General features: G+C 33.8%; 1 protein-coding gene across 2 annotated transcripts in view; it reads right to left on the reverse strand.

The window, feature by feature from the left end:
* LOC149793387 (fibrocystin-L-like) overlaps positions 1–13,724 on the reverse strand; it is a 221,327-nt gene that overhangs the window by 113,299 nt on the left and 94,304 nt on the right. For both annotated transcript variants that reach the window (XM_089967368.1, XM_089967369.1), the window contains exons 21-25: positions 12,454–12,605; positions 12,187–12,344; positions 7,562–7,646; positions 6,676–6,830; positions 3,198–3,320 (exon numbers count right to left, since the gene is read on the reverse strand). In XM_089967368.1, the coding sequence (XP_089823494.1) occupies positions 3,198–3,320; positions 6,676–6,830; positions 7,562–7,646; positions 12,187–12,344; positions 12,454–12,605 (673 nt within the window). The remainder of the gene's footprint in view (positions 1–3,197; positions 3,321–6,675; positions 6,831–7,561; positions 7,647–12,186; positions 12,345–12,453; positions 12,606–13,724) is intronic.

The raw sequence follows: 13,724 nt of genomic DNA on the forward strand, positions 1-13,724 counted from the left end.
CAGACAGAAAGGAAGGCGTTATAAGTGGATTCTATAGAATAATGCATGATAATAGTAGGCAGAATTAATATTTAATAAAAATAATACTATGATACATGTTAGAGAATCTCCTGCAGACCTGGTTGGAATCTGTGTAGAGTAATAATTAAAAATTCTCTAACAAGCATGATAATATTATATATATATATATATATATATATATTCTTACAGCTAATGGATGTGAACAATCATAGCATTTAACCTCAAGTTTAACTTAATGTAAAACCGTGATTATATGAACAAAAATCTGACACTGCATTTTTGTATCTCAGCAATCAAGATTATGCCATCTATGATAATTTCTTAATTTTTTTCTTTCTTTTAAAATAATTTTTAAAAAATGTTGCATTAATTCTCAGAATATATGGGTTGCAACAAATGCATATCTTAAAGGGGACCAAATTTAAGTACGGACATGACCAAACCTTCCTAATTTATGTGTTCGTTTTTTTGCAGATAAGCCAACAGTTGCGGTCAATGAGTACAATTACAGTATAGGAATGGGAGATAATTTGACTCTGCATTGTTCTATCGACAGACATGGCAGTGCGGTTACAGGGATATGTTGGTTGAAATATGAGAATTCTCAATATAGATATCTTCAATCCTCCACAAGACTATTCTGGAACATTTCAAATCCTTCGTTGAAAATTATTAATGTTAGCTTAGATGATATTGGAAACTATACATGCAGGGGAGTGACAGAACTTGGAATGACAGAGAGTCAGCATATCCGTGTATTTTGTAAGTACTAGTTTACCACTCGGATTAGTAAGGACATTTCAGAATATATATATATATATATATATATATATATATATATATATATATATATATTGTATACTCGTTGCCTGAACTGGTGGATGGGCTATCAGCAGACTTTGGGTCTGATCTGTGAAACAAATCCATTCCAACAAATATGCACTGGCACTGTCATGATTGAATAAAGTGTACTTTGTGTTAGAAACATCTAATGAATGCCTTCTGATACTCGGAATTTCTTGCACTCAGAGACTGCTGCTGTGGCCTAAGTGGCTAGAGAGTCCACCTCCAATGCATGAGATCACAGATTCAAACACCAGTCAAGTCATACCAAAGTCTAATATAAGTGATACTAGCAGCTGCCTCACTAGGCACTCAGCATTAAGTGGTTAGTGTTAGGACTGGTTGGTCTAGTGTCAGGATAATGTGACTGGGTGGGACATGAGCTACATGTCTGCGGCACGATGCCCCAGTGCTACACATCACTGTAAACTGCCTCACTTCAGATACTGTAGCAATATGACTAAGACTGTCAAACTACAAATCACACACACACACACTTACATTCAGTGCATCTAGCTGACATTATGCACCTTCAATGACAATGAAATATATCTAAGTAATGGACAAAGGTACAAACTATAAATATATAAGCATTGAAATATGTCTAATACTAACTGCAGAAAAATCAACTGTGCTGCTTTAAAAGAATAGTACCTAATGATTATGGTAAATAAGAAAAATTACTGATGAAACAATACAACAATTAAGTTATCAATACTTAAAGCAATGAAACATTAATAAAATAATACCAATTATACAGATGTATAAATCATACTTAAGCATAAAACTAAGAGATTATGAAGGGTTTTTCAGTACAATGCTGCCAGTAACATGTGGGGCCACTGTTCAGTGGTTGGAGTACCAGGCTTGTAACTGATTGTGTGGATCAGAATTTTGGCATTAGATAAGCCTGGCTTGGCTACCTTGTTGTGCCCTTGTCCTGGCTTGACTACTCTGGTGTGCCCTTGCTCTGGCTTGACTACCCTGGTGTGCCCTTTGGCAAAGCACTTTAGTCAAAACACTAAATAACCTACTTGTATGGCTGTGCCATAAAATACTAAAAAAACTATACAAAATTGGTATAATGTAACCACTTAAAAAACAATAATTTGGGAGAGTCTCTTTCCATACATAACATCCAGATTCTACATTATATATAGGTTTAAAAGACTTCTGCTGTCTATCCAGGATGGTACGATACAGGCCTGTAGCTAGTAGATGTTAACTTGAAAACTTAATATGATTGAATAATGTATCTGACAGTAATTTATTCAAGGTTTTCTCCAAGTCTGACCTTTATGCCAGTGGTTTCTATGGGTCGCATTACCATCAGCAAGTAATCAAGAATGTTTAACATTTTTAAAATGTACTAAGGACGCACATAACAAATTTGACCAATAATTGGGTATCACAAATAAATACAAATGTTTAGTCAGCAAAGGATTCTTTCTAAGTAAAATTATGTGACAGACAAAAATATCTTGGATATATCACTTGATCAGGATTTATAACATAATCAGGAATTTTGAACGTTGCTAAACAATTGATTTTAAAATAAGACACATAGGCTGTACAAAGCTGTATCTCTTAATTAATTTAGAATAATAATTCTTTCAAATAGAACACTGTACCATAAATCTTAAAACTGCATGCATTCAAGTTTATATCTGAGATCTTGATTCATGAGGATCCACAGTCGTTGAGTGAATGTGATACTGCTGAAATGCCAATATTTTCATGAGATATGCCTGCAATATAGGTGCACAGAATACATTACTTTATAAATCTTTTGTTAGCATCTGGGATATTCCCAGATTTTTGTCACATTTTTGTCCATGTATAGAGCTCAATCAGCAAGTTTTCTTGAAAATGCCTACAGTTTTGTACTTTTTCTATCATTAAGAGTTCTTAAATATACATTTGATATATATACACCCTAGATAAAATAGTCATGTTTCCAGAAAATTTGCTCAATAAGGATAAACGTCTAACTCCTTTATTACAAAACCATTGTAAAACAGTTTTCATATGTGAATAAATCAGACTTATCAATGACTATGTTACCTTGGAATAAAAGTTGGTATCTTTCCTAGAAAATAGATGCATACAAACATAGCTTGTCATTATGGCAACCCAATTCTCAGCCTTTCACTGTCATTGACTCAATCTCAACAGTCTAATAACTGGATCAAAACCAACAATCTGATAGGGACAATGTTGCAATTTGTAATAAAAGGTTTGTAACCTGGTTGCTAATAAGAACAGTGACTTCTGTTTCTAACCTATTTGTATTAAAAATTAATGTATTTGTGATTTCATTTATCATGATGTACCTGTGGACAGGTGTGAGGTGTACGCAGCATGTCTCCTGGGATAGGATCATACCATGCCCCTCCTTCCAAGTCTGTTAACACGACCAGGGACTGATTCTTGCCACTCAACTGTGATGCATCAACCTGCACACAAAATTACAATATCACAAAGAGAGTATAGACTATTAATTCAGTTCCTATAAACCAGTGGTTGCCAATTTTTATTTGCTGCTACACTACACTGACAACAGGACCTCCCATCACTCAGGCTTATTATGCAAGTTCTTTTGATGACCCTTTGCAACCCCTGCTCAGGACTCGCTGCAACCTGACTTGGGTCACAACCTAAGGTTGGGAACTGATGTTATAGACTGCAATAGCTTGGCCAAACTACCATACCTTTTTGGCATGAATGGCAAATCATGCATGGATCTCTCATTATCTAATCCATCCAAGATCTTGATATTATAACCTCATGTTTCACATTTTTATGAAAATCAGATCTGAAATATGGCATCAACAGGGTAACAAGCGTAGCAAAATTAGATGTAAGATCACCTAATTAGTATGTATGTCCTTATTTATTTATAAGTATGTATTTTGCTCATTCTCAAAATTGACAACTTTTAATATGATAAAATGATATGATGCATGACTCTTTTTGGATAAAAGTTCCTGTATGTGATCACTATCAAAATCTGACCTGTTGAGACCACCCTATAGGTGACTGCTATAAAAATCTGACCTGGTGAGACCACTCTGTACTATTTACATCTAGCAGTGCCTGTGAACTGACAGCAATAAAATGAAAATGATTTTAGTTTCAAGCATACTGATGCATACAATCAGACGATTCATCAGCTTATTGTGAACAAGAGGACCAACTAAGCCTGATATGACTCACCTATGTAACTGGCAAATTCAAGCTTATGAATGCAAATTTATACAAAATGTGGATTGGAAAGAAAGTCTGGAGTACTTAGCTGCCACATCATCTATTAAAGCCTAAACAAATACATGTGTTTCTGGTTTTGAACTAAAATTATTGTTTTGGCTTGTCAGAAAAAGAGTTCTTAAACTATATTTTCCCTCTCCAATTGCTATGAGCGATTCAAGGTTGAATGACCAAATTGTATTCCTTCTTAATATTATTACTTAAATAATTTATGTTTGTCTCGTACAACTTGCTGTAAATTTTAACCAACCATGATTAGCAAATAGCATGCAAAGGGAGCCATTCTTTTTTAGCCTGTCCAAGAGGTACTAAACAATATTGGGAGAAATAGTAAACATCTTAATGAATATCTGCTACCTCTGACTGAAATTAAAGGCATTCTGCTCAAAATGTTCAGAAAATCTGCAATGTACAACTGATAACATGTAACACATGAAATGCCATAGTATAGTAATACCATTTTAAGGTGATTTGCGACTTTTAAATTTTGTTGGGCAATAAGCGTTCCAAGCTAATATATATATATATATATATATATATATATATATATATATATATATATATCAATTAACAGTTTACATATTCAAGGCTTTTTGTCCTCGTTTTATGCTGTTTTGTTAAATTTTGTATATTTTTTATCAGCTTTAAATTACAGGTAAATCAATAACTAATAGTCCTTTTCTTATATTAATTTATATTATTTTTAAACTGAAATTCATTGTAAAATTATTTTTTTAGAAAGTTTCAAATGTTTGCAAATGCGAAGAATTTTCATCATGATCCCCCAAAAAAACACAATTCTCAATACAGGTGATGCTTGCAATACGGAAATTTCATACACATGCTTTAATTTTAATGCAACTTAGGATGATGAAATAATAATCAATCTGTGCCACAATGGTCATTTATATTCCACCAATGGCAATGTGTGCTGTGACTCGAGGGCAGCTAACATACATGCATGTCACTCTCATTGGTCACAATCAAAATTATACAAAAATAATCATTACTTGAAAAACTTTGAGGTATAATTCCCCATCCCCCATTTTGGAATCCTTAACTTACAAGTATTCTACCCCCGCAGGTGCACATGAAGCAACCCCAAGTCCCTTAAGGAACCAAAACCAGAGGGAAATGGTTACCATGTAAAGATTTAGAAAAATCAAATGCATAATGTAACATCATTAGAGATCATTACTGTAGAGGCCAGGCATTATTTGCAGTTAAAAAACACTACAACATGCATATTTTCTCTGGTGTTTGGCACATGTCAGATCACATCAATGTCCTCAAACAAGAGTTAATAATAACATACATAACATAACATACCAAGGACAAGGCGAGTTGCACGAGAAACAGAATCATACTGATAATTCTTCACTAGGATGTATGCACATTTAAAAAAAATGGTGCATTTTTGGGGCAAGTAAAAGGAAGCAAAAGTTTACTGCTATTAAAATATGGCTTCAACAGGATAAAAAGGTGAGCAAATCAGATGCAAGATCATCTAATTAGTACGCATGGATTTTGCTCATTCTCAGACTTGTCCAAGATCTTAGTGATATAAGCATACCTTCCCGTCTGATCAAAATTGGACAAGAAATATAGCCTCTGGGCTGGTCACAAGGTTAACCAATCAGATGCAATATCTCCTGCTTAATATGCATCAATCTTGCTCATCCAAGATTTTTAAGATATAAACCCCTATTCCAAGTTCGACTGACTCTGGATAAAAATATGGACTCTAGTAGATTGCTAACAAGAAAATGTTGATGATGCACAATATACAATGGATGAAGGGCCATAACATAAACTCACCTGGTTTTCTGGTAATTTTCAGACAATCAGCTACCTTCATTCTTTAAAATACTGCAACCACACACTGTCTGGCACTGTAGCTCAGAAAATAATTACTTACCTGTGACCAAATATCAAACGTTACTTTCATAAGAATCACTGATAATCAACATCATTTTTCTTTGAAACCTTCTGCAAAATTTTATCACAATTACCATTTTTAAAAAAATATATTTTCAATTTGGCAGCTCAATGTAACAATTAATGTATAACATTTGCAACTATAGAATAAAAGTTTCCCTCTCAAACTTTTTGATATAAACAAACAAATGTTCAAGTTCTTATGTGGAAATGTAGTGCATATTCCAAGCTAAATGAATTTTAATGCATACTGCCAAAGGAATCTGATAAAGGGAGGTAATCTGGAATCATTACATATGCTAAAAACATTATTCAACATCTCTGAATGTGTCTGTATAACCTAATGCGGGTGCATGATAGGAGAAAAGGTGGATAACTTGTGTGCTGTATTTGCTAATCTACTGCAATATTAATTAATAATTTATTCAGAAGGTAACTTTTACATGCAATCATTAAAAGTCATAAATAAAAGTAATCCTTATAAAATAGTGACACATGACAAGACAATTTTCTAAATAAAAGAATTAATACAGTACAAATTTAGGACTGCTAAAATGTTCCCAAATAACGTAGACATCCAATCAATCCAAATGAATTAATGTGTACCTGTAGCTGTTCTTGCTTTCCGGGCAGTGAGTTGAATGTTATAATGAAGTCAAAGGTGTTGCAGTCTCCTGTCTTCTCCACAAGCAATGAGCCAATGTTGGGTATAGACTCAAGCTGCTTCTTCATTTTCTCTGTGTCTACGGTGATATCTATATCTGGAAACATTAAATTGACTGTAAATAGAGACATATTAGTTATCCAAAAAGTAATAAAAATCCTACCTTTGCCTCAAATAGAGAACAATCTGTGGAACAAAGATATTAAAGGGTTTGAATAAAATTAGCAACTATTCTCTTCCTGCAATAACTAACAAATCTAGAACTTGACCTTAGTTTACAATATTTGTACGTGACAAGGTAAGTCTAAACTGAAGACCTGTCCTGAGACTCTGGTCAATGTTCCCTCTAAGCTGCACAGCTGCTCAGACATCCCCGTGCATCGCAATTGACAAAGATCTAAAGATTTTGCTCAAGTCAAAATATGCTTGCACATCGCAGCACACATCTACCATTCACTTAGACAGAACACTGACTCTGGTATCATTAATTTTTGCGTGGCTTAATTTTCAGGGGTTTGTTTAAAAAAAAGGCATTTCATTAAATTTGTGGTTTTGCCAAGTTTGTATAGTGGAAGGTATTTAGTTTCATGATTTAACCTCTACATATATCCAAAATAAAGAATACAAAAGAATAAAACCATGATGATGCAAAAAAGTCATATGAATGTTTAACACAATACAACTTATATCCAATGTCAGACATGTTGAGTTAGTCAACAGTCATATGACCTCATTTACCAGTAACATCTACCAAATACAGTGAATTTAGGATTTCTCTCTCTCTCATGTGTGTGTGTGTCAAAATGTTTACATTTGTATACAGTGTACCTGACTTTGTTTTCCCATTGAAAGTTACGCTAATTGTTCCTGTGACAGGTGGTGTTGCTGCTGATACCCTTGATATCACACTTGCCTAAAAGCAATGAGAAACAAGTCTGTATTGACATTATCAATCTTTTAACATATAAAACAAATAAAATTACCTTACACAATACAAGATGATCTCAATTACATGATTATGCATGATTTTCTGAGATTTTCTTACTGATAGATCTTAGTATAAACTTTAATGAGAAACAAAATTTGGACAGAATGCCATGTTTAGACTGTTCTGCCATGGTATATTCCAAACAAAACATCAAAGTCACCACAGAATGACAAGATGGCCACTGTGACCTATTTTGTTTGTGATAAACAATACCCTTCTCAATGAATATAAAGTGGTCCCCTTCTTGAATGTCCCCCGCCCTGAACCAAGACCAGTAGCCAACATATTAATACAAAAATGTAAATTGTTACCCTCACAAGTGGCTACATTTTATATTAAATGTATCCAGAACCAATAAATAATTCATATGGTAAGGTAAGTAATCTCCCAATGTCAGGTTTCCTTTACTGAAAGAAGTGTTGTCTAAAGTACATGTAACATTAAGATTAATATTATATCATTAACTATAAAAACCAACATTTACAGAAAATGAACTCAACAATGTTGTGATTGAGTTTTGGCTTCACACAGGCCACTTTCCTGGTGCATTAGGGGGTGGCTGCTTATACCAACAACAAAGAGAATGACAACAGAAAAGCAATACCAATATCTAAACTAAGGCTGTTTACCAAACCTACAACAACTGGAATGTGAAACAATTCCAGTAAAACATCATTAATTTATTTTCAAAATTCGCAATATGTGGCAAAAGTGAGATGTTTTCATTGGCAATACTGACACGAAAAGTCAAATCTCTTTAATTAAGTCTTAATATAAGTATATTACGTAATAATTCAGATTACCTGACAGGACTATTTACCTATTTATTAGTCTTCCACTCAAATTTTGACTGAACAGCCTGTTCGTGTATAAGCCTGTTCGCGTATAAGCCGACCCCCAAACTGATCAGGTATAACCAGTAACAAGTGTATGACCCACGTATAGGCCGACCTACAACTCCGAGACAGCTCAAGATGCACAAGGTAAGTTCTAAATGCATTTATTTAGGCAAATTTATATTTTTAAAAATATTACATGTATACTTAGCTCGAGGTTGGCGTGCATGATTATTAAAAAGAAATGGTATAAACTTGTTTGAAAAGTAATTTATTTAATTTTCTGTTTCTTATTGTTTCTGCCTAATTTAGATTTGTGTATATTTTTGGTCGAACGATGACAAGAATTTAACATTCGTGAGTTGCTGTAACACTATCTCTCCCTTTTGACTTGATTATTGTTTGTTTATGCATTATTGCATTGGACATTTTATATCAGTGCACCGGTAATTATGTTTTTACTTTGCTCTGAAGTTGAAAAAACCTAACTCATTATAATGTAATCCCAGTATGACAACACAACAAACAAAAATGATACGGTTCGATGCTAATACCGTAAAAGCTGAGTTGTAGTTTGCTTTGATGTAAGAGACCTTACATCATACCTATCAACTTTCATGCCAGCAGGGGAAAAAAGTCCAGAGTTTTGGGGTCACTCCGATTTCATAACATCTTTTGATTTTTGCAGAGAACTCCCAATTATTACATTATGTCTTCGATTTTCATTTCTTTTAAACAAGTAAAGTTTTACATGTTCTATTGTATCACCTGTGAATTACTGTCAGGACAAAATAATTACTTTATGCTAATTTTGCTTCTTCACTAAACAGAATGTTAAGTTTAGACATTATTCACATAAATTAATGATTTTTTTTAACCTCTACAATAATAAAAAAATTAACCAGAACAAAAAAGTAAACCTTAACAACAAAATCGTCCACAATTAATTTCAATCCCAAGAATGATTACTATGAATGCCATAACTCCATATGCTGTAGCGCCATTCCCACGAAAGAAACTTACATGCGTGAACACCTGGCAATTTTATACTTTATATACCAATGATAATTACCATCATTAAAGTAAAAGAAGGGATGAAAATACATACCATACAGCAAATGTGTCCTTAAAAAACTAATTCAGAATACATGTTTATAATCAACTTTACCAAATGCTTTACGAGTTAATAATAAGGGAATAAGGTCGGACATACAAAGAGGGGAAAACAGTTGCCTCATGTACGGTACCATGAGGCTGGCTATTTTGGTACCTTTAGTTCAACAAAACGGTGAATCCTTTATTTGCCAAACATTTGATGGTGCTTGCATAACACATAATAGTGTAGGATGTGGTTTCTTTGAATTACGACGGAGGGCCAATCTTTTTCACAAAATAGTAACTTTTAATTAGTCGCGCTGGCTTTCTTGCCTGTTTATTTAGGACTAATCTTTAGCTATTGTGCATTTTGACCACAGTTGACCAAAATATGAAAATAGGGAAAATAGGACAGGTCACAGGGAGAAACAGTAAGCCTTTTTGTTTGGACCAGGAAGATTGAACAATATTTAGTGAAAACAAGGCTTTAAAAATGCCACGTAAAACCTTTCGATTTTAGGTACCAATCTTTATTTTTTTATTCAGTCTCCCTACTTGGCTTTTGAAAAGTTCATAGGTATGCCCTTGCCTCTGTTTTACAAAACTATGGCAATCGTGCTAATATTAAGGAATAAAAGGCAATTACACATCAATGTACTTGTATAGCTACCGGTCATAATTCCCTCTTAGCACAAGCTAGTTTCAGGGATGTAATGATTAACTCGCCTGTACTTCTGTCGCAAAATTAAAAAAATTTGCAGACTATCAACACAGGAGACTCCGAAACATCAAGCTTTCCATTGTGTGGAAAGTTATGATGTTTGTTCAGCTAAAACACAAAACTAAAATTAATTGATGATGACCTTAGTTGAACTATTGAGAATTTTGGCCTTTATTATTACCACTCTTCATGAACATGTAAATTATGATGGTTACGTGCCTTGCACAATTAAACATGCGTGCCTTTTTAAACAGATTATCTCAGTTTGTAGGATTGCTTATACGTGCCTTGCACAATTAAACATGCGTGCCTTTTTAAACAGATTATCTCAGTTTGTAGGATTGCTTATACCATTGAAAACGAGTAACTCGTAAGCACATAAATCAACATAAATGTAACAGCTAGTAAGGACTAGCTGAAATGTTATCTGGAAGAATGCAATTTGTTCAAAACAATGAATAAAGCAAAATCTGCATCTAATGTGTCTGGGAATAAGTAAGAATTTAACTGACGCTATGCACACTTTGCACTGTGCAAGTACTATACATTATAGTTCAGCATGGTCTCTCTGGTAAACTCAACCGGAGAGCGAATTATGAAGTCTGTTTTTACCTTCAATTAACTTCATGTTGGAGAAAACAGAAAATATGCAAATGCAAAATAATAACAAAATCAATCACAGTACTACGCAGCAGTTTAATAAGTGTCGGGTCACCGAAAGTTACGCTTTTTTTTTACATGCCCTAAGATTTACAGCCATTACAATAGTGAACAAAAAGACCTAAAAACTGTCAAGTTTAAACATTGGCCCACGGATTAGCCAACCCCCCCCCTCCAGGCCTTTATGTTTTCCTAAATTATTCGGTTTATATGCGAGTATATATGGTACTACATGTAGCTAGAAACTTGACGTTGAGGTGTGTATTACAGAAAATGGACTGACTCACTGCATTTATAATGGATTCCATATATAACAATGTTATCTGTATCAAGAGTTAAGCAAACTTCAATTTCATATTCAACTGAGCTGAATCTGTTCTGGGACATGTTTCCTTAAACACCCTTTGTACATGTACATTTCAAGTTACAAAATGTGTATTCCACATTTACAGCATCAAAAAAGTTCAGCCTACATACAGTCTTTACAGAAATGTACAAATTAAGTCACCAAGAGCTTACAAACATTTTCTTGACTTTATCTTTGAATATTCATGAATAATTTAGAGAAATGGAATTCAGGTAGTATTAATGTCTAGCAGCCAAGCCACTATACACAGCAGTTTATTTTCACCAGTATAGTAAGTGATTCTAACGCCAAGGTGGGGGGTCATGTCCAACATTACTGCCTTGCATAATGATTGCTGATGATAGATATGAATGCTGAGCCACTAATCCCAAATTTGTATCTTCTGAGAAAAAAAACCATGATGGAAAGTAAACTTTGATTTATTATCCACATGCAAGGCAGGTTTGGTTAGCATTTACAGGGCTAACACAAAATGATGTCATTTACACCTGCAAACTTGGCATCCTTGGTCTCACCTAGACTCTGTAATCAAGCCAATAAACCAAACAGAAGAAGCCAGTTTAGCCAAATCTGAAAAAAATAAAAAAGTACCCTTCTGAACGAAATTAAGCCCATGTTCTCTGACTTTTTCATATTCATATATCCGAGCATTCACATATCCAGACAAAACATGTGTGCTCCAAGCGTTCAGATAAATGGATTGTTACTGTATTCTTATGAACGTTTCATAGATGGCATTCACAGTCATCAGGAGACAAGAAGAGATTATCAAGAACTTTAACATACCTGACTGTTGATGAGTGTAAAGAGTCCAAAACCACTGCCACATTCAAAAGTTTTCAGATCAATGGTATAAACACCTGGTGTGGAATTTGTCACTGTCACTATGTTAATAATGGCCCCATTTGCTGTAGCAGCCTCAAGCCTCTGAAGGTTGATTTCAGCTTGAAAAGAATCCATACAGTATAGGTATTGCAATGTTAGTGAAAAGGCACAAAATTAAAGCCTAAATATATAAAGGAAACAATGATGATGGTGATGTAGGAAACCTACCATAGTCTGTAATAATTTCATTAACGCTGATGGTCAACAGATCAATAAAGATGTCTGAGTCCCTATCCACCAACACCCGCTCCAGGGAAAAACTGAAGTCTCCATGCTTCACCTTCAGCCAGTTATACATGCTAAGACACTCATAATGCCAGCTGTGCAAGAACGAAAAGAAAATAAACATCAATTTTATCCGGTATAACAAAGGATGATTGTATTAATTTTACATAACATCTAGACATATATTGCATTTGTTAAAGCACAGAAACTGACAAAGAATCACAACAAGATCTATAATGCCAACTGAATACATGGATAACAGACCTTGAAGTAAAGAGGGAATGCAAAATAGGTACAGAATCAAGGCAAATGAAATGAGTGGAATCTGAAGGAATTGGAAAACAAAAATGAACAACAAAGAACACAAAATGGTGAATGATAAATGAAAACAAAAGGAAACTTTATTTTTTTGCATTTTCATTTCCCTGTGACTTTAGAAAATGCAATTTTTTTTGTAAAATATGTTTCTGAAATAATATTTAATTGATCACATTAATATCTGGATTACTCTCTGAATTCAGCCCTCCCTTAAAGATGAAAACACATCTTTCTGTCTATATAGTATTATAGTGTCCTAGATATAACAAGTATAAACTTTAGTGAAAGCTTTAACTGTGTGTTCAATTTGGGGGATTGGGAGTCGAGATTATTAGTAATATAATCAAATATTATTGGCAAAACATAATTTACTGAAAAATTTGCTTTCTTCATCATATACACTACCTGATGACATTAACTTTAGAGGAAAAGGTAAGTGGAGAAGGAAATGCTGAACATCCTACCTTTAACTGTGTCACTAAAGGATGAACAAATAATGTTAATGTAGCAGGATCATATAACGTAACATTTAACATAATAAGGATATTTGCTTGAAATGAGTGAATAACGGAAATATTTCATCGAGTAGATGAAAAACTCAATATTTTCACGAGTTTTTCACCCAAGAGATGAAATGTATCCATTATTTACTCATTTCAAGCAAATATTCTTTTTATTTTATGCTCACATACGTTGGCTACCTAAAGTTTGTGACACAGTGAATTAGCAGATTTCTTACGGTAATGTCAGCTGTTTACCGTATACGTTCTGCTGTGCTATGTGTACTTGTACACAAAATTAGTTCACATCAGATTGATAAAAATTAATTGATATTTCCAGAATAACAAACTACAAGTTTTAAGGATAACAGACAGTGATTATCAATAAGAAAACAA

Source organism: Sinohyriopsis cumingii, chromosome 8, assembly GCF_028554795.1.
Source record: "Sinohyriopsis cumingii isolate HCF-2022 chromosome 8, ASM2855479v2, whole genome shotgun sequence".
Lineage (NCBI taxonomy): Eukaryota > Metazoa > Mollusca > Bivalvia > Unionida > Unionidae > Sinohyriopsis > Sinohyriopsis cumingii.